The following is a 21,053-nucleotide window of genomic DNA, read 5'->3' on the forward strand; positions in this document are numbered from 1 at the left end:
TGTATGCAGCGTTGGCTTACCATCTCCCTTGCCAAACACCACGGGTGGCGTCACGAACTATTCAAATAAACTTTAACACCATTAACATCACCACCATTGATATTGGGCACCCAGGGCCACGGACCGGGTCACTGCTGCTGTGACACCTTCCCCCCTTGACACCGGCCCGGTACCGAGTACCCCGCTGCCCTGGGTGTGAGGGGCGACCCAGTTGCTTATCTGGATGACATTCTTATGTTTTCAGACACTTTGGAGGAGCATCGCAGGCAAGTCCAATTAGTCTTGGAACGTCTACAGGAGAACCATCTCTACATCAAACTCGAAAAGTTTGAGCAATCCAAGATTCAATTTTTTGGATATATCATCTCCCCAGAAGGTCTGAGCATGGATTCTAGCAAAATCAATGTGATAGTTGACTGGCCTACTCCAAGAAACTTAAAGGATGTTCAGCGCTTTATAGGTTTTGCCAATTTCTACAGGAGATTTATAAAAAACTTCTCAAGGATCATCTTACCAATTGTCACATCGCCTCCGATACTCACCCGGCCTATGCTCCCACGCCGCAACACCCCGCTGCCCGACAGCCACGGCGGTCCCTTCTAACAGGCTCGCGGCCGATGGGGTCTCTGCATGCAATGCGCATGCGCCATAGGCCGCGCTTCCCTCCTGTTACTTGTGGTCCGGCAATGCCCTGACCCGGAAGCACCTACGGACCAATGGCAGACCTGACAGGGCCATATCAGGCCGCTCCGCCCTGCGGGAGGCGCCTGATCGTTGTGTTTGCTAGCACACTGGGCCCTGTTTCCTCATGTGCTCTCTGCAGTCTCGCAGTCCTGCCTTCCGTGGTCCCTGCAGTAGCCCCGCAGTCCGGTGCTCCATGGGTCCAGCTATCTACACTCCAGTCCTGCCTCCGGTGTTCCTGCTCCACCCTGCTATCCTCACTCCAGTCCTTCAGTCCTACTCCAGTCCTGTCTCCGGTGTTCCTGCTCCATCCTGCTATCCACACTCCAGTCCTACTCCAGTCCTGCCTTCCGTGTTCCTGCTCCGTCCTGTTGTCTATGCTCCAGTCCTGCAGTCCTACTCCGGTCTAGTCTCCTGTGATCCCGCTCTGTTGTCTACACTTCAGTCCCGCACTCCTACTCCAGTCCGTCCTGAGCCGCCCCTCTCGGTATCGGCTATCGTGGTACCCGAACCCCTTGGCCTGTTCCTAACGATCCCTGTATAGGGGTCGGCTCCAACTGGCAGCTCGCCTGGGGCCCCTCGGTGCCACGGTCCAGAGGGTCCACTCCTGGAGATTTGTCTCCTGACCAGCCGTGGTAACACCAATCACCTTACTTACGAAGAAAACCAAGGCATTTTTTCGGTCTTCTGAGGCACAGGAGGCTTTTGACAAATTAAAAACTCTTTTTACTTCTGCACCCATACTAGTCCATCCAAATCCAAAATTACCTTTTGTTGTGGAAGTGGACGCCTCAGACGCTGCGGTAGGAGCCGTATTATCTCAGCGAGTTGGAGACAAGATGCAACTTCACCCATGTGCATTTCTTTCTTACACCATGTCATCTGCAGAAAAGAACAATGATATCGGAAATAAAGGACTGTTAGCCATTAAAGCTGCCTTCTCCAAATGGAGACACCTTTTGGAAGGTGCCAATCATCCAGTGACTGTCCTCACTGACCACAAGGATCTGGAGTTCATCCGTACAGTTAAAAGATTGTCTGCAAGACAAGCACGGTGGGCCTTGTTTTTCTCCAGATTTAATTTTATAATTTCCTATCGGCCTGAATCAAAAAATGGCAAGGCTGATGCACTGTCCATGTCCATGATTTTTTTCTGAACCTCAGGAGGGGTCAAACTCTGACAGTACCATTCTATACCCTAAACATTTTTTTGGGAATACTTGACTCTAAAGTTTTTTATACCAAGATTAAAGATGGATACCAAGATGACCCTTTTCTTGATCATCCCCCGAAGGATGTCAATCTCTCTTTTAAGGATGGGTTTTGGATGCTGAACCACAGAATATATGTTCCTGGAGCTGTGCGACTGGAAGTTCTCAAACTAGTCCAGGATTCTAAACTCGCAGGACACCCTGGAGTTAAGAAGACCCAAGAACTACTGCTTCGTTCATTTTGGTGGCCTAGTTGTACAAACGATGTGAAGAAGTATGTTTCCTCCTGCTTAACATGCACACGAAACAAGACACCACGATCTTCTCCGTTAGGACTTCTTCAACCCCTTCCAATTCCATCCAGGCCTTGGGGATCAATCTCAATGGATTTTATCGTGGATCTACCTCCTCCTAAAAAGATGACTGTGATCCTTGTTGTGGTGGATCGACTCACAAAAATGGCCCACTTCATCCCAACTAAAGGGAATCCTACAGCTGAACAAACCGCAGAATTAATGATTACAGAAGTATTTAGGCTGCATGGAATTCCTGACAATGTAGTCTCTGACAGAGGGTGCAATTCACATTGAGATTTTGGAAGAGCTTTTGAACAGTTCTGGGAGTGACTGTTAATTTGTCTACTGCATTCCACCCTCAATCCAACGGTCAGACGGAAAGGACTAACCAGACTCTCGAACAATACCTCCGCTGCTTTATTTCATACCTTCAAGATGACTGGGTGGACTATTTAGCGACAGCTGAATTTGCTTATAACAATTCGAAACACAGTTCTACATCCCAAAGTTCATTTTATGCTAACTATGGCTTACATCCAGTGATGATTCCTAACCTTCCAGATAACACTTCCATCCCTGCTGTTACCGACAGACTTGCAAACTTGCAGATTTAGAAGAAATTGAGATATTGCAGAAGGCCCAGGAGGACTATAAAAAAGCAGCAAATAGACATCGGAGAGCCCCGCCTACTTTTTAGGTGGGTGACAAGGTTTGGCTGTCAACTAAAAATTTAAAAACTCATGTACCATCTGCTAAATTGGGTCAAAGATTCATAGGACCCTTTCAAATCTCGGCACAAATTAACCAAGTTGCTTTCCGTTTGAAACCTCCTAGCAATCTGAGAATTCACCCACGTATCCTTACTCAAACCATTCTGTGATAATCCATTTCCGGGAAGAACTCAGCCACCTCCTCCACCAGAAAAGGTTCATGGTGAAGAAGAATATATCGTGGACAGGATTCTGGACTCTAGGAGAATTAGAGGTAATTTACATTATCTGGTGCAATGGAAAGGTTACGGAACGAAAGAAAATTCTTGGGAACCAGAGGACAACGTTCTTGCTTCTAGACTTACAAGAGCCTTTCACCAGAGATATGCAGATAAACCAGGCCTTGAGATGTCCAGAGGCCATCCTGCAAGGAGGGGAGTACTGTCATTAATCTAACCCAGTACCTCCTGTCCACAACCCTGCAGCTCTACCTCCTGAGCTATTCAAGTCAGCTGGACAGCTCCTTGCTAAAACCCAGATACCAGTGACTGTTGTTCCTGATCGGCTCCACCCTGTGTTCTCTAATTGGCCCTCTGATTACTAATTACACGCCCTATATAAACCTGGCTTTGTGATTGCTGCAGTGCGAGATTATTGTGCTTCCAGCCTCTAGTCAAGCTCTTCCTTCTGCTGATCCTCTGCTACCGAACTGCCTCTCCAGTGTACCGACCCCCGGCTGTCATCTGACTACGTTATCTGCCTCTGTGCCCCCTAGTGGTTGCAATAATATAGACTCCAATTCAGTACAGACCGTGACACATCCACTGATCATCACCGGTCCTCCACCAAATTTCACAGTGGGTGCAAGAAACTGTGGCTTGTACGCCTCTTCAGATCTCCGTCTAACCATTAGATGACCAGGTGTTGGGCAAAGCTGAAAATTAGATTTATCGGAATAGTTTACCTGACTCGAGTCCTCTATGATCCAATCCTTATGGTCTTTGGCAAACTTCAGCCTGGCTCTCCTTTACTTCTCATTGATGAAAGGCTTTTTTCTATCTTTATATGACTTTGAGCCCTGCCTCTAGGAGCCTGTTAGGTATTGTTCTCGCCATGCACTTCACCCCAGCTGCCATTTGCCATTCCTTTTGTAGGTCATTTGATGTCATCCTGCGGTTGCTGAGTGACATTCGAATAAGATGACTGTCATCCCAGTCAGTGGAGAGTCGTTTTCGCACTCTGCCGGTCTGTAGCGTCGTTGTCCCCAATGTCTGCTGCTTGACCTTGTTGTAATGGACTGCTGTCTTAGAAATTTTAAGGATGGAGGCAACATGACACTCACTGTATCCCTCTGCTAGTAAAGCCAAAACTGAGCCCTTCTTTTCCTCACTCAAGTTTTTTTTTTTTCAACTCCTTAGGCATGGTTAAAATGGTTATTTTTTCATTCCTATTACTTTTGGGATATTACTAGCACTTGTTTTGCCATCCATCTTGTCCTATTGCATGAGAATTGTGAACACCACAGCAGAGTTTTTTATACTTTCCTTCGTTAAATAAGATCTGGTTCAGGTGATGATCACCTAATCAGAAGAACATTAAGTAGAATGAGGTGTGCAGTACTCTGGTTGGAATTCAACTGACACTGGAATGGAATGGCTGTCAGACATGTAGAGAAGCTGATTTTTATAAAACTGTGCAGTGGTCGGTCTCTTAATTTTTGCCAGAGCTGTATATGTGTATATATATATATATATATATATATATATACAGTATATATATATATATATTTTTTTTTTTTTACATTTTAAAAATTAGAAAAAGGAAAATGGTTAGTACCTAGTAGCACCCGTTTCTGAAAGTATCACAACTTATAAATGCTTTTTGTAGCCAGACAAGTGTCTTTCAATTCTTGTTTGAGGGATTTTCATCAATTCTTCCTTGGAAAATTCTTCCAGGTCTGTAAGATTCCAGGGTAATCTTGCATGCACTGCTATTTTGAGGTCTAGCCACAGATTTTCAATGATGTTCTGATAGGGGGACTGTGCGGGCCATTGTAAAACCTTCAGCTTGTGCCTTTTGAGTTAGTCAATTGTGAATTATGATGTGCCTTTAGAATCATTATCTGTTTGTAGAAGCCATCCTCTTTTCAATTTCAGCTGTTTTACAGATGGCGTTATGTTTGTATCGAGAATTTGTTGAAATTTCATTGAATCCATTCTTCCCTTTACCCATGAAAAGTTCCCTGGGCCATTGGCTGCAACACAGCCACAAAGCATGATTGATCCACCACCATGCTTAATGGTTAGCGAGATGTTCTTTTCCTGAAATTCTGTTCCCTTTTTTCTCCACATATACCTTTGATCATTGAGGACAAAGAGTTCTATTTTAACCTTATCTGTCCACATGACTTGTTTCTGAAATGCATCAGGCTTGTTTAGATCTTCATTTGCATACTTCTGACTCTAAACTTTATGGTAAGGACTCAGGAGAGGTTTTCTTCTGATGACTCTTTCATTAAGACCATATTTGTGAAGGTGTCTCTGAACACTTGAACAACGTACCAAAACTCGAAAGTCTGGTAAATCTTTCTGAATTTCTTTTGCAGTCAAGCGGGGGTTCTAATTTGCCTCCTATGAGCATCTCTAGTGAGAGATTTTGCTTATTCTTTCAGACCTAATCTTGACCTGCACTGTTCCTGTTACCTGCCATATCTTAATTACCTTTAATTACCTTTGCTATCTAATTATAGCCTTCTCCTGCTTTGTTGGTCTCCATCATTTCATTTTCAGAGTGCTAGGCAGCTGCTTAGAAAAACCCATGGCTGCTGGTTTTTGCTACTAGGTTAGATGATTCTTGATTTTTATAAAGCTGGAAAATTTGCATCACCTAGCCTCTAATATACAGCATGAGCCCCAACTAGCCTCTTGTATATGGTATGCACCCCACATAGCCTCTTATATACAGCAATGGCTCCACATAGCCCCCTATATATAGTATGAGCCCCACATAGTCTCTTATATACAATATGAGCCTATAAAGCCTCTTATATACCACATCAGCCCACACAGCCGCCTATATACAATATGAGCTCCAGATAGCCTCTTATATACATACACATAAAAATACCACATATTCACCTCACTACCGTTCCCCCGGCGCTCTCCTCTCTCTGGTACACTGACTGTCCACAGTGCACAGCTGATGCAATTAAATGTCATCTGTATGCTGTTTCACACCTTGATTGGTGGAAGATGGAGTCAGCGGCGCCATCCTCCACCAATGAGGTCACTGCTGTATGAATCTCGAGATTGTGGAGAGCAGCAGCAGCGGGTGGGGGAGGGCATGGTGCAGGCCGCAGGCTACTATTTCAGCCGTACAGAACAGTGAGAGGGTCGGATATGGCCCGCGGGCCACACTTTTCTCAGTTCTGCTTTAGACAGAGGAAAATAAGATCAACCTGTACCAGAATGGTAGGAAGAAGAAAGTATGGAGAAGGCTTGGAACAGCTTATGATTCAAAGCCCACCACCTCTTCTTGTGTTATGATAGTATAGTAACACAGTTGGTAAAATAGGTAAAACATTAAAAGCTGCAAATGGCCCTGCTGGTTCCTGTACAGACTAGAGATCCTGACCCCGCAGTCCCTAGTGGTTCCTACATGAGCTGGGATGACTTTAACCACATACTACACGATGGCAACTTGGACCTATGCTGCCTTAAGGGCCATTGAGAGCTTCACATTCATCCTAAAGAACCGGAGAGCAGAGCGGAATGCAAATCACCTACAGAAGGGAAAGTGTGCTGAAATAAAAAGAGATCCACAAGTGAATAAAACAAACCATGAAATACAAAATAAAGGATTAAGTACGTACTATTAGAAAATGCGCCGCCTACTTTCTAAAAGAAACAGAAGATAGATGCAGGGTAACGAACATAAACAGCAAAGAGATAAACCCTAGCTGGTCTTTTACTGACTGGCTTAAAGTACTGCAGTATGGCTTGACATCCAAATGAAACTGTCAGCAGCAGAAAATACCAGCAGGAGGAAGGTATGTAAATCCGCACCCGAAAGGTGATAGGGCAGACAAATGAGTAAATGAAAATACCTGTTACTTTCAAAAGAATGAAGCAAGGATAACAGAAACTGGACACAAGGAGAAAAGGTGTATCTGCTGTGGCTCAGCGGAAAGAGAAGCTGACCACAAAGCACAGGCTCTAGGGTTCATACCCAGATGCATGACATTCTGTAATACATGGTGAGTCAGTGTGATGGCATGGGCATGCATGGCTTCCAATAGCACTGGTTCACTATTATTCATTATTTACTGTTCACTATTATTTAGTCTACAAAATAGACGACTGAGGGGCGATCTAATAATCATGTATAAGTATATAAGGGGACAATAGAATCATAGAATCGTAGAGTTGGAAGGGACCTCCTGGGCCATCTGGTCCAACCCCCTGCTCAAAGCAGGATTCGCTAAATCATCCCAGTCAGATGTCTGTCCAGCCTCTGTTTGAAGACTTCCATTGAAGGAGAACTCACCACTTCTCGTGGCAGCCTGTTTCACTCATTGATCACTCTAACTGTCAAAAAGTTTTTTCTAATATCTAATCTGTGTCTCCTCCCATTCAGTTTCATCCCATTGCTTCTAGTCTTTCCTTGTGCAAATGAGAATAAAGTTGATCCTTCTACAATGTGACAGCCCTTTAGATATTTGTAGACAGCAATTAAGTCTCCTCTCAGTCTTCTCTTTTGCAAACTAAACATTCCCAAATCCTGCAACCTTTCCTCATAAGACAGGGTTTGCAGACCGGTCACCATTCTGGTCGATCTTTTCTGAACTTGCTCCAGTTTGTTGATGTCTTTTTTAAAATGTGGTGCCCAAAACTGGACACAATATTCCAGATGAGGTCTGACCAAAGAGGAGTAGAGGGAAATAATGACTTCACGTGATCTAGACTGTATGCTTCTGTTAATACATCCTAGAACTGCATTTGCCTTTTTTGCTGCTGCATCACACTGTTGACTCATATTCAGTCTGTGATCTATTAGTATACCCAAGTCTTTTTCACATGTGCTGTCACTTAGCCCTATTCCTCCCATTCTATATATGCTTTTTTCATTTTTATTGCCCAGATGTAGTACTTTGCATTTCTCCCTGTTAAAAACCATTCTGTTAGTTACTGCCCACTTCTCCAGTTTATTTAAATCTTTTTGAATCCTCTCTCTCTCTTCTCTAGTATTAGCTATCCCTCCTAGCTTTGTGTCATCAGCAAATTTAATCAGTTTACCCTCAATTCCTTCATCTAAATCGTTGATAAAGATGTTGAACAATACAGGGCCCAGGACAGAGCCCTGTGGTACCCCACTTGAGACATTCTTCCAACTGGATGTGCAGCCATTTACGACCACTCTTTGGGTCCGATCACTAAGCCAGCTATGAATCCACCTAACAGTTGCCTTGTCCATTCCATACTTAGTCATTTTTTCAATAAGGATTGTATGAGAGACTTTGTCAAATGCTTTGCTGAAGTCAAGATATACTATATCTACAGCATTTCCTTGATCCACCCAATCAGTGATACGTCATAGAAGGAAATTAAGTTAGTCTGACATGACTTATTAGTTACAAACCCATGCTGACTCTGTTTGATCACTTCATTCTTATCCAGGTATTGACTTAAATGTTGTTTAATAATTTGTTCAAAGATCTTTCCTGGTATAGAAGTCAGACTCACCGGCCTATAGTTGCCTGGGTCCACCTTCTTCCCCTTTTTGAAGATAGGAACAACATTTGCTCTTCTCCAGTCTTCTGGCACTTCTCCTGTTCTCCAAGAATTTTCAAAGATTATGGAGAGTGGTTCAGAAATTTCTTCTGCTATCTCCTTCAGTACTCTGGGGTGTAATTCATCTGGACCTGGAGACTTGAATTCATTTAGGTTAGCTAAGTGTTTCCTCACTATCTTTCTGTTTATAGATATCCTGGATTCTTCTATTCCCTTAATAGGACAGTGAATAACAGTTGGTGTTACATTTCCTTTCTGAGAGAAAACAGATGCAAAATAGGAATTTAAAAGTTCAGCCTTCTCAACATCCTGTCTTACCATTTCATCATTTTCATCCTGTACATACAAATATCTCTCCGAGGATCTGTTTATACCAAGGAAGGTGGTGACGGTCCCAAGGGGGCATTCTCTGAGTCTGGAGGAGAGAAGGTTTTTCCACCAACATAGAAGAGAATTTTTTACTGTTAGGGCAGTGAGAATCTGGAATTGAATTCCTTACCTGAGGAGGTGGTGATGGCGAACTCAGTCGAGGGGTTCAAAAGAGCTGTCTTCCTGGAGCGTAACAATATTGTATCTTACAGTTATTAGGTTCTTTAGAAGGACGTAGATCTGGGGACTTATTCTGACGGAATATAGGCTGAACTGTATGGACAAATGTCTTTTTTCGGCCTTACTGTGACAATTCTGGTCTAATACGTCCAAGAGTGGACCCTCTGGGTCGTGGATCAGGAGCCCCTGGGCCGAGCACACCTGGTGAAGACCGACCCCTGTACAGGGATCGTTAGGGGCAGGACCGCAGGGGGCAGAACCGCGACAGCCGGTACCAGGAGGGACGGCTCGATGGACAGGCAGGCAGAACAAGGATAGCAGGATGGGATAGCGGAAAATACTGGGCAGGAGTCCACAGGAGGAGGATCGGAGAGGGGGAAACAGGGCAGAGACAGACAGACGGAAGTGGAGCAGGGCACAGAGCACACAGGGGAAAACAGCAGAAGGACAGGCAGGATTCACTAGAGTAGATATGGGGCCGATGAGTGCAGGGAAGTCACACACAATCACCAGGCGCCCTCAGAATAGAGCGGACGCCTGATATATCCAGAACCCGGAAGTACGTCCTACAGACCCGCCCCTCAGCGACGCCCCCTACTAGCAGAAGAGAGCGGGGGAACGCGCGTGCGCGGCCTAAGGCCGGCGCGGTTACCCGCAGCAGAGCGGAGACCAGAGCGGAAGTGCGCGTGGACAGGAGGGCGCAGGTGAGGGGACGCTGCGGCGGGCACCGCCGCTGAAGGGGCATCGGCGGGAACGGCCGCCGATGTCACAGTACCCCCCCCATATGTCCTCCCCTTCTGAGGTTGGTCAGAAATCTTTTCATGATAAGGGGGGCATCGACATTCTCTCGGGGCTCCCAGGACCTCTCCTCTGGACCAAAACCCTTCCAGTCGATAAGAAAAAGAGTTTTACCCTTGACCCTTTTCATGGCCAAAATGTCCTTTACTTCAAAGACATCGTCCAAACAAATTGGCGAAGGAGGGGACATGGAGGTTGGTTGGAACCGATTCAGAACTACAGGTTTAAGGAGCGAGACATGGAAGGCGTTAGGGACCCGGAGCGATGCCGGCAACCTCAATTTGTAGGCTACTTCGTTAATGCGCCCAAGTACTTCAAAAGGCCCGATGTATCGAGGACTTAACTTGTAAGCAGGGACTTTTAGGCGGATATGTTTGGTAGAAAGCCAGACTTTGTCCCCGGGATGGTATGGGGGTAGATCCCTTCGTCTCTTGTCTGCGTGTTTCTTAATTCGGATGCTGGCTACCTCGAGCGCCTCCCTGGTCTCCCTCCAAATTTGTGAAAATTCCTTGGCGAGAGTATCTGCTGCAGGAACTCCAGACGATGCGGAAAAGGGCAACAGAACCCCAGGATTTAGCCCATTTACCACAAAGAACGGCGTCTTGGACGTTGATTCGCTGGGATGATTATTATGAGCGAATTCTGCCCAAGGTAGGAGTGAGACCCAATTATCCTGATGGGCGTTAGAAAAGTGGCATAAGTAGGTAGTCAAAATTTGATTAATCCGTTCCACTTGGCCATTGGTTTGCGGATGATACGACGAGGAGAAGTCGAGAGACGTGCCCAGGAGCCGACAGAGAGCCCTCCAGAATCGGGAGGTAAACTGGACCCCTCGATCGGTCACGATTCGTAGAGGAAGACCATGCAGCCTGAAAACCTGGTGGATAAAGATCTCGGCCAACTTCGGAGCAGATGGCAGTCCGGACAAGGGAATGAAGTGGGCCATCTTGGAGAAGCAGTCTGCGACGACTAAGATTGTAGTACATCCAGCAGAGCGAGGCAGATCAGTCACGAAATCCATTGCGATTTGCTGCCAAGGGGCCTCTGGCACAGGCAACGGATGAAGGAGACCGGAGGGCAGAGTCCTTGGAACCTTGTTCTGAGCACAGGTCCTGCAGGAGGCTACAAAGTCCTTTGCGTCCTGGTGGAGAGAGGGCCACCAGTAATACCGGGAGAGAAGCAAAAGGGTCTTCTTAATCCCAACGTGCCCAGCAACCTTGGAGGAATGCCCCCAGCGCAGCACTTCCAGACGTTTGTTGAAAGGAACGAAGGTCTTGCCAGGCGGAAGAGTAGAGAATCTCACAGGAGCCACGGAGATAACTTTAGCCGGCTCGATAATATATGATGGATCCTCCTCCTTTTCAGGTGGCTGCAAGGACCTGGAAAGTGCATCAGCTTTGATGTTCTTACTGCCGGGCCGGAAGTGGAGCTTAAACTCAAAACGGGAAAAATACAGGGCCCACCTGGCTTGTCTGGAGTTGAGTCTCTGGGCAGATTGCAGGTAGGCCAAGTTCTTGTGGTCCGTGAAGATAGTAAAGGGATGCACTGCCCCTTCGAGCAGATATCGCCATTCCTCCAGCGCCATCTTAATGGCCAACAATTCCCGGTCCCCAATGGAGTAGTTGCACTCCGCAGGGGAAAAGGATTTGGAGAAGAACCCGCAGGGGACTAGACGTCCGGATGGAGCCTGTTGGGAAAGGACCGCCCCAGCTCCAGTGGAGGAGGCATCAACTTCCAGGATGAAGGGCCTACTGGCCACTGGGCGGTGTAGGATCGGAGCAGAGGCAAAAGAGCGTTTCAGGGCAAGGAAGGCGTCCTCGGCTTCGGAAGACCAGCCGTTAGACTTCGTCCCCTTACGGGTCAGGACCGTGATGGGCTTGGTGACTGTAGAAAAGTGGGGTACAAACTGTCGGTAATAGTTAGCGAAGCCGAGGAAACGCTGGATGGCCTTTATGCCAACTGGACGAGGCCACTGGAGTACCGCGGACAGCTTCTCCGGATCCATCTTTAGGCCGGAATCCGTGATGATATATCCCAAGAAAGGTAACGCTGTTTGCTCGAAGAGGCACTTCTCAATCTTGGCGTAAAGACGATTTTCTCGAAGGCGCTGCAGGACCATGCGTACACTTCTCCGATGGGAGGAGAGATCGGCCGAGAAAACGAGGATATCATCCAAATACACCACCACGCAGGAATAGAGTAGGTCCCGGAATACCTCGTTTACGAATTCCTGAAACACCGCCGGAGCATTGCAGAGACCGAACGGCATGACCAAGTATTCATAATGGCCGTCCCGAGTATTGAAGGCCGTCTTCCACTCGTCCCCCGCTCGGATTCGGATTAAGTTGTAAGCTCCCCGCAGATCCAACTTCGTGAAGATCCTGGCCCCCCTCAGCCGGTCGAAGAGTTCTGGAATCAGCGGGAGCGGGTACCGGTTTTTAACAGTGATGTTGTTCAGGCCCCGGTAATCAATACAGGGTCGCAGGGACCCATCTTTCTTCCGAACGAAGAAGAAACCTGCGCCCGCAGGGGACGAGGATTTCCGGATGAACCCCTTGGCCAGATTCTCCTGTATGTATTCCGTCATAGCCGTGTTCTCTGCTGGGGATAGAGGATAAGTTCTCCCTCTGGGAGGGGTGGCTCCGGGGACCAGGTCGATAGGGCAGTCATAGGGGCGATGAGGTGGTAAGGAGTCCGCCTCCTTTTTGCTGAACACATCAGCATACGTGTGATAGGGTGCGGGAAGGCCCGGAAGGTCGGCAGGCTTCGACCATGGACGGGGACGAGTGAGAGCCCGTAGGCAGTGCTCCTGGCAGGAGTGCCCCCAACGGAGAACTTCCCCAGAGCGCCAGTCAATCACCGGCTCGTGCCGTCTGAGCCAGGGTAGCCCTAGAAGAACAGCATGGGCTAGTTGTGGCAGGACATAAAAGGCTATTCTCTCGAGGTGGAGTGCTCCGATTTGAAGGTCTACTTCGACGGTAACCGTGGTGATGAGTCCGGGTAAAGGTTTACCATCAACGGAGGAAATAGCACGAGGGTTCCTCAATACATTCACCGGGATCCGGAGTTTATCAACATCCTCCTGGCTGATGAAATTACCAGCAGCACCCGAGTCCACATACGCCTCCACAGATCCACGCTCCCGACCTGCAATTATCAAAGCTGAAAGGGTAAGGGGGAGAGAGGAATTTTGATCACCTAGGGGTCCTCTCTTACCTGACCTAGGTGGAGGCATTTCCCGACCTCTCTGGCTTCTCCGGACAAGAACGCACAAAATGGTTGGCCCCTCCGCAGTACAGGCAGAGTCCCTTGGTCATCCTCTCCCTGCGCCGCTGCTCGGACAGTCTGACACGATCAATCTGCATGGGCTCAGGAGCGGTACTAACAGGAGATGCAGGGAAACGAGGGACAGGAGCCTGGTACAGCCTAAAGGACCTTCTCTCTCCGACCGCCTCTCGAGCGCGCTCCTGAAAGCGTAGATCAATACGAGTGGCCAGCGAAATAAGGTCCTCCAGAGTGGTGGGAGTGTCTCGCCCGGCAAGCTCATCCTTGATCTTACTGGAGAGGCCTCTCCAAAAGGCTCCCACAAGAGCCTCATTGTTCCACCCCAACTCTGAAGACAGGGTCCGAAAGCGGATGGCGTATTGCCCCACTGTAAGGGAACTCTGGCGGAGGTTAAAAAGGGCCTCCGTGGTGGATGCTAAGCGACCCGGTTCACCGAATACCTTGCGAAAGGTTTCCAAGAAAGTCTGAATGCTTGACACTACGGGGTCATCCCTCTCCCACAAGGGATTCACCCAGGACAGGGCCTCACCCTCGAGATGGGACACAATGAACGCCACCTTGGAGCGGTCAGTAGGATACTGAAGGGGGGCTAGCTCAAAGTGTAGCCTGCATTGATTCAGAAAACCCCGGCATAACTTAGGGTCTCCGCTGTACCTGGGGGGTTTACCCAGACGGGGAGACGGGGCAGAGACTACGTCTCGGGGGGAAGTTGCTGCGGCTGCAGAGGATTGCAGAGCAAGCAATCGATCATCCACGGATGCCATGTAACTTAAGATGTGGGATTGAGCGTCGCGCTGCTGCGCGAGCTCCTGCTGGAGGCTGACCAGGAGGGGGGCGTGCCCGGGGTCTGAGGTCTGCAGGGCGGATGGCCGGGTGTCCATAGACTTCATAAAGGACATTATCCGGGTCTGATTTTCTCGAAGGAAAAGTAATTCCTTTTGTGTAGCGGCTGCGGCACCGGCGGGATCCATGGCCTGGTGATACTGTGACAATTCTGGTCTAATACGTCCAAGAGTGGACCCTCTGGGTCGTGGATCAGGAGCCCCTGGGCCGAGCACACCTGGTGAAGACCGACCCCTGTACAGGGATCGTTAGGGGCAGGACCGCAGGGGGCAGAACCGCAACAGCCGGTACCAGGAGGGACGGCTCGATGGACAGGCAGGCAGAACAAGGATAGCAGGACGGGATAGCGGAAAATACTGGGCAGGAGTCCACAGGAGGAGGATCGGAGAGGGGGAAACAGGGCAGAGACAGACAGACGGAAGTGGAGCAGGGCACAGAGCACACAGGGGAAAACAGCAGAAGGACAGGCAGGATTCACTAGAGTAGATATGGGGCCGATGAGTGCAGGGAAGTCACACACAATCACCAGGCGCCCTCAGAATAGAGCGGACGCCTGATATATCCAGAACCCGGAAGTACGTCCTACAGACCCGCCCCTCAGCGACGCCCCCTACTAGCAGAAGAGAGCGGGGGAACGCGCGTGCGCGGCCTAAGGCCGGCGCGGTTACCCGCAGCAGAGCGGAGACCAGAGCGGAAGTGCGCGTGGACAGGAGGGCGCAGGTGAGGGGACGCTGCGGCGGCCACCGCTGCTGAAGGGGCATCGGCGGGCACGGCCGCCGATGTCACACTTACTAACTATGTTACTATGTTACTAGTGTTTATTGATGATGTGACTGATGACGGAAGCAGCTGGATGAATTCTGAAGTGTACAGGGCTTTACTTTCTGCTGTTTCAGCAAATGCAGCAAGGTTAATTGGATGGCTCTTTGCAGTACAGATAGACAATGACCTTAAACCTACTGCAAAAGCCATTCAGGAGTTTAAAGCAAAGAAGTGGAATATTCTGTGATGGCCAAGACAATCACCAGATCTCAACCTCATTGAACATACATGTTACAAGCTTAAGATAAAACTTAAGGCAGTAAGACCCACAAATAAGCAACAACTGAGGTCCGCTTCAGTAAAGACCTGGCAAAGCATCACAAAGAAGGAAACGCAGCATTTGGTGACTTCCATGGTTTCCAGACTTCAGGCATTCATTGTCTGCAAAGGATTCTCTACAAAATGAACATTTTATTTATGGTACAGTTAATTTCTCAAATTACTTTTGAGCCCCTGAAATGAGGAGGCTTTGTAGAAAAATAGTTGCAATTCACAAGATATTTTTGTTCAATCCCTTTAATTAAACCTGAAAGTCTACACTTCAAATGCATCTCAGTTGTTTCATTTTAAATAAAAAAAATAGTGTCACGCAGAGCCCAAATCACGAAGATTTAATGACCTAACTGTATATTGCATGCTTAGAAAGCATAGAATCCCATGTACCACTGTTCATATTCTTGAGTATAAGGTCTGTGATTGTATTTTCAATTGTTAATTGGCAAAATATGGTAAAATGTATGTGAGTTTGCCCACACCATGATTAGTAGCAGAGAGTTTGCTTCAGGCAATGACCAGATATTTACTGTGAATGAACAGAAAATATTAATTATTAGTTTGACAATGAATAGTGTATAATGTATTCAATGTGATTGTAATCCTGGTGATTTTCAAAATTATGGAATCCTCTAAACATGCACAGTGTGGTTAAATGTGCCGCGCAGTCACTGTGCTCCAAATTTATTATTAACAGCAGCCAATTGACCATACTACCCAAGTTTATCTAGTCTTTATGTGACATCTAATAGTCTCTTGTTATCTAATTCTCCCTGATATGTGTCTGATTTCCACTTCTCCCTGGCTCTCACTCTCTGATTTTTCTCTGCGACGATCAAGTCTCACATGCTGGGCAGCTGCTAAGCCGCTGAGCTACAGAACAGCAGCATTTTCTTTAGCTGTCTTGGCTCAATTACAGCACTACTTTAGAAGTTGTAATAGAGGGACAAGCAGACCGCTCAAGATAGAGACAAAGTCTATGAGAGAGGAAATTAATTAATAAATGCAACTGTAGCCTTATCCACTTAATTCTAACCCTGGCAGCATAAAACTAACAACGCTGTACAAGATAATAAAAAATAATAAAAACTTCTGTGTGTAAGGCAGCACTGTCAGTGGAAGGCTAGCAGCTCTTAATAGGGATTCATCGGACAGGCTAGCACATCCCATGGAGTTCAATGGACTTCATTCTTTAACCCCCTGTACAGTGAGCTGGACTTATACAGTGGCCCTTAGGTTGGGCCCATATATCAAGCTGACACAGGATGATCAGAAAATTGCGTCAATATCAGAAGGTTACGTACAGGAACAAAATCATAAGGCAGAAGGATAGTCTAAACACAGGCCATGGTCAGAAACAAGAATCAAGCAGTCTGGATAACAGGAGTGAAGCAAAGCAAGTAGAAGTATAACTGGCATACTACTGGGAGTTTAAGTAGGGTGTGGTGCTGTCCCTTTGATTATTCCTGCTGGAGAAAACACACACCCATATAGTGAGACTGGTCAGCATTACAAGTCCCAGACACATTAATATCTGTGGCTGGACAGAGCCTGAGCCACATACAGCTTCTGGTCATCATGACATCTCCTCCATCACCAATACTGCCCACAGAATGAAAACTGTGGTGCCTGATTAGAGAAGCTGATGTCACAGGAGCAGGTCCAGGTGGAGACATGACCCTGAGCTATGATAGCATCATTTTAAATTTGGAAACCACCTGTAAATTTTACTTGGGCTTACTTTTGGTTCTTATTGATTCTGTCTTTTCCTTCTAGGGACTACTACATTACCCTTGTAATGTGGGTAACTAACACTCAACTTGCCTTGCAATGGCTAAACCGCCCACAAAACCTGTCTCTTCTGACAATTTGTGATACAACTACAGGTGCCTGTGTGGAGGTGAGTACTGGGGCTTTATTTCTGATAGTACTTAGGCACGGTGGAATATAATACATCTCTGTCAAAAAAATAGCAAACTTGTGTATCATAATTATTTTTTTCATTATTTTAACTGGTTAACAAAGTGTCAGATGCCACATTTCCAGTGGAAAAAAAATATTTCAAGCTTAGTTATTCTTACAAATTGAAAATACTGTAATGTAGATTATTAAAGCTCGTAATGTAAAAGAGGAAAATAACAGAAAAAGCAATAAAAGCATAATTACATATGAAGCATGCAAGGCTCCCTAAAACGCCGCTTCTCATGTTTGAAATGTAGTCAAGTTTTCTTACGAATGAGTAGTAGTAGTAGACTGTTACACTATTTCATCCCTCTTGAGGAACTCTGCTTAAAGCCTTTTCTAAGAATAATGGAATGTGCTGAATTAATATTATTTATGCCTGTGCATTCTTAGATCAGCAGTCTGAATAGAAAACCCTCATTATAAACTTTTCAGTACATTGCAGTATTTACATTGATTGCGTCCTATACACAAAAATGTTAGGAAAAACAGAGTTTTAGGAGCATTTTTCTACTTCTCTTGCACCCATACACATCAAATAGTGATGACCTGTCCTATATTAGTGACCTTTGCAGAAATTGTTTAACCAATGTCAATACAATTGTTTGGTCCTTGTGCAGTTTGCATACTGTTTGCAACACATCCCATCTTTACATGGAAAGATGGGATACTGGCAATGGTAATATATGGACCTTCACATTTTGTTAGTTCGTTAGATGATCAGTAATATATGATATTATAAGCCCAAGTACTAAATTGCTTGATCGCTGATCTATATCTATATATATAAAGTTGAGTGTATGTATGTGTGTGTGCATGTATCAAGCCATCTCTAGCTCTCTGTTGATATCAAGTGGACTATTTGTGCAACCACATCTTTATTTGCAAGTATAACTGATTATATCTTCACAAACTGTGACAATACTTGAATGCTCTTCACCTAGAGGCGTGATTGGAAAATGAAAGGAGTGAGGGGAAAATGAGAGATGTGAGGGGGAAAATGAGAGGCGTGATGGGAAAATGAGAGAATTGAGATGCTGCTGCAGTATGAGGCTGTGTATAGAGAAGAGTGAGGTGCGTAGGGGTCTCTCAAAACAGAAGGGGTCTCACACTGCAAGGGAAGGGTGCTCACAATACAGTGCGGGAGCCGGAGCGCAGGTAATCACCACACGAGGGGCCATTGAGGGGGTGGTGGGAGCTCCGAGGGCGGAGCCAGCCCTAGTCACGGACAATACACAGGGGGTTTCACACTGCAAGGAGAGGGGGTGCTCACACTGCAAGGGGATGGGGGCTTACAACTAACCACAGTTAGCTACTATGCCCGGGCAACGCCGGACTCTTCAGCTAGTCAGCTATATACAAGCCGGTGGATGGTTGTTTACTGGCCTGCTTACCAGACTGCTATGAGCACAGAAATATTGTTAATTCAATCATTCAATGCCCATATAATCATCTTTATCAATAGCACATTATCGGCTTTTGATGGATGATGTGCTGCCAAGAACAAAGATTTTAATGCCTACATGAAGATTCCATTCAACTAACAAACGAGCATCTTGCTTGCTCTTTCATTAAGTGATTTCCAGAATGTTTACTTTAATGTTTAATTAATGAGATTAATTTCTCTTACAAATGCTTCATTTAGCTGATTATCGGACCATGTAAAGGGTTGGTTACATTTTGGATTTGGCACCTGATTTAATGGTAATATGTCAGTAGGATTAACCCATCTAACTGCATATATGGACATGCAGATCTTTTAAATTTAACTACATCAACACCTTTATTTTCTATCTGCTGCATTCCAGAGTAATTAGCATTTGTATTCATATGTAAATAATGCCTTAAGTGCTCTGGGAGTGACTGAGTACTTCCTGATCCTTTGCCTTCTGAGCTTATGTCCCCACCCAGCACCAACCTCTACAGCTCATTTTCTGAATTCCTTGCCTGATTCCTGACATCACACAGACTGTGAGCTTTCAATTAAGCTATAAAGAATGGTGCTAGGTGGATGAAAAACATGGTAAAGTAGTGGCTCCTTATGTGCTCTGTCATACACAGAACATGTAACTCATTATTTGCATGAATACCTCAATATGAATTAAAAATGCTAATTACTCAGGAATGCAGCAACATATAGAAGATTATCTCAGCACAGGAACATTTTTTTTACATATCCAGTTGTGGAACTTATCTTTATTGCAAGATCTATTAATTAAAATGCAATTTGTTCATGGAAAAAACCCCTTTTAAAGAATATAGTCTGAGTGTTCCTAAAAATGCTCATTTCATGGCAATCCTTCCGTATAAACGCACCTTGAAGGGGTTTGCTGACATAGTACCGTACATTTTAATTAATAGATCTTGGAATAATAATAATTTTCACATTTGGATGTGTTTAAAAAAATGTTCCTGTGCTGAAATAATCTTGTAAATGTGCCTCTGCTGTGTATTGTTTAATGGCTGTGTCTGACCATTCAGATACCCTGCGGTCTTGTCTGTATTCTCTTTTGCTTCCTCCCCTGCCCAGAAGATGTGGCATGAACAGACCATGTTCCTGTATGGTCAGACACAGCCATTACACAGCACACAGCAGGGGCACATTTTATAAGATTATCTCAGCACAGGAATATTTTTTTTATACCACATCCAATTGTTGATCTTCTTTTTACTCCAAGGTCTATTTGATTAAATGTACTTTGTTTGTGGGAAAACCCCTTTAAGTGTAGTGATTTTACCCCTTTTATGACAAATAGCAATAACTAGGACCTCAAGAAAAGAAGGCATTGCCCAATCATCCCACAAGACTTGATCTGATATTTTGGATTTCGTGTTGCTAAAAAATATTTGCTTTCCTTCTTTTTTTTTGTGTCCCTCCAAAATGCCGCAGATTGGAGCCTGATGCTTGAAAATTTGATTATTTGCAGATCTTAGCAAAACCTGCTAGTTCATTAAGGCCTCTTTCACACTTCAGCTGTTTGACGTCAGTCAAAATCCGCCGTTTTTATAAAAAAAAGCGGAGCCGTGATTTTTTTGGTGGATCCGTTTTTTTTTTTTTCCCCATAGACTTGCATTAGCAGCGGATTTTGACTGATGGTCGTCCATTGCATCCATTTTTTGACGGATCCGTTTGAATTTTAGTGTGCGCTGGCTGGAGTAGACGGACAAAGGAAAGTTTTTTTCCCGCGGCGGAACCGCTATTTTAAACTGCGCATGCCCGGAAGATTTTTCCTTTCATGCATTCTCTATCTCTATCTCTCTTTAAATTTCATGCACTTAGCGGCTGCAGAGGATCCATCCAGAAAACTGATCCGGTGCATCTGTTTGTGGCACAGCGGAAGCGGATCCGTTATTTCACACTTTGATGGTTTGCAACTGAAGTGTGAAACAGGCCTAAGTTGCATAATATTATGGCCTTTCCTTCTCAGTGTTGTAATTTCAATATCGAGGAGTGTACAAAGAACAGGCTTGTGCGACAAAAGTAACAAGTACATGAAACTTGTCGTCCACTTGTTCATTTTATTTTTATAGCGTTGTCTGTGCCTGTATTTCAGTAGAGCACAAGGGAAAAATTGATTTAGTGCTTAACTAATGTCATGCTCATTATTCCATGTGATATTGCGCACATATGAAATAATAACGATGACAAATTATTTTCATTATCACCAGTGATCACCGACATCAGCATGGCCATCTCCAGATCATCTCCGTTCCCATCTCTAACACAAGAGGACAATGCAGCCTTGTCTAATTCAGATCTGATAGCTCTTAAGAAAAAGCACAAGTATCTCCATATATTGTCATTGGGCAGCTGCCATCACACTCACTCCCCCA

The 21,053-nt window shown here is 45.7% G+C and overlaps 1 protein-coding gene across 2 annotated transcripts in view; it reads left to right on the plus strand.

The window, feature by feature from the left end:
• Nucleotides 1-21,053, plus strand: part of LOC141076136 (inactive dipeptidyl peptidase 10-like) — a 491,503-nt gene that overhangs the window by 380,026 nt on the left and 90,424 nt on the right. For both annotated transcript variants that reach the window (XR_012227421.1, XM_073563456.1), the window contains exon 11: nt 17,034-17,157. Coding sequence is in view for 1 of the 2 variants with exons in the window: in XM_073563456.1 (XP_073419557.1) it covers nt 17,034-17,157 (124 nt within the window). In the remaining variant the exon portion in view is untranslated. The remainder of the gene's footprint in view (nt 1-17,033; nt 17,158-21,053) is intronic.

The sequence above is a fragment of the Dendrobates tinctorius genome, unplaced genomic scaffold (assembly GCF_039654945.1).
Source record: "Dendrobates tinctorius isolate UK_male_01 unplaced genomic scaffold, ASM3965494v1 ptg000388l, whole genome shotgun sequence".
NCBI classification, from domain to species: domain Eukaryota; kingdom Metazoa; phylum Chordata; class Amphibia; order Anura; family Dendrobatidae; genus Dendrobates; species Dendrobates tinctorius.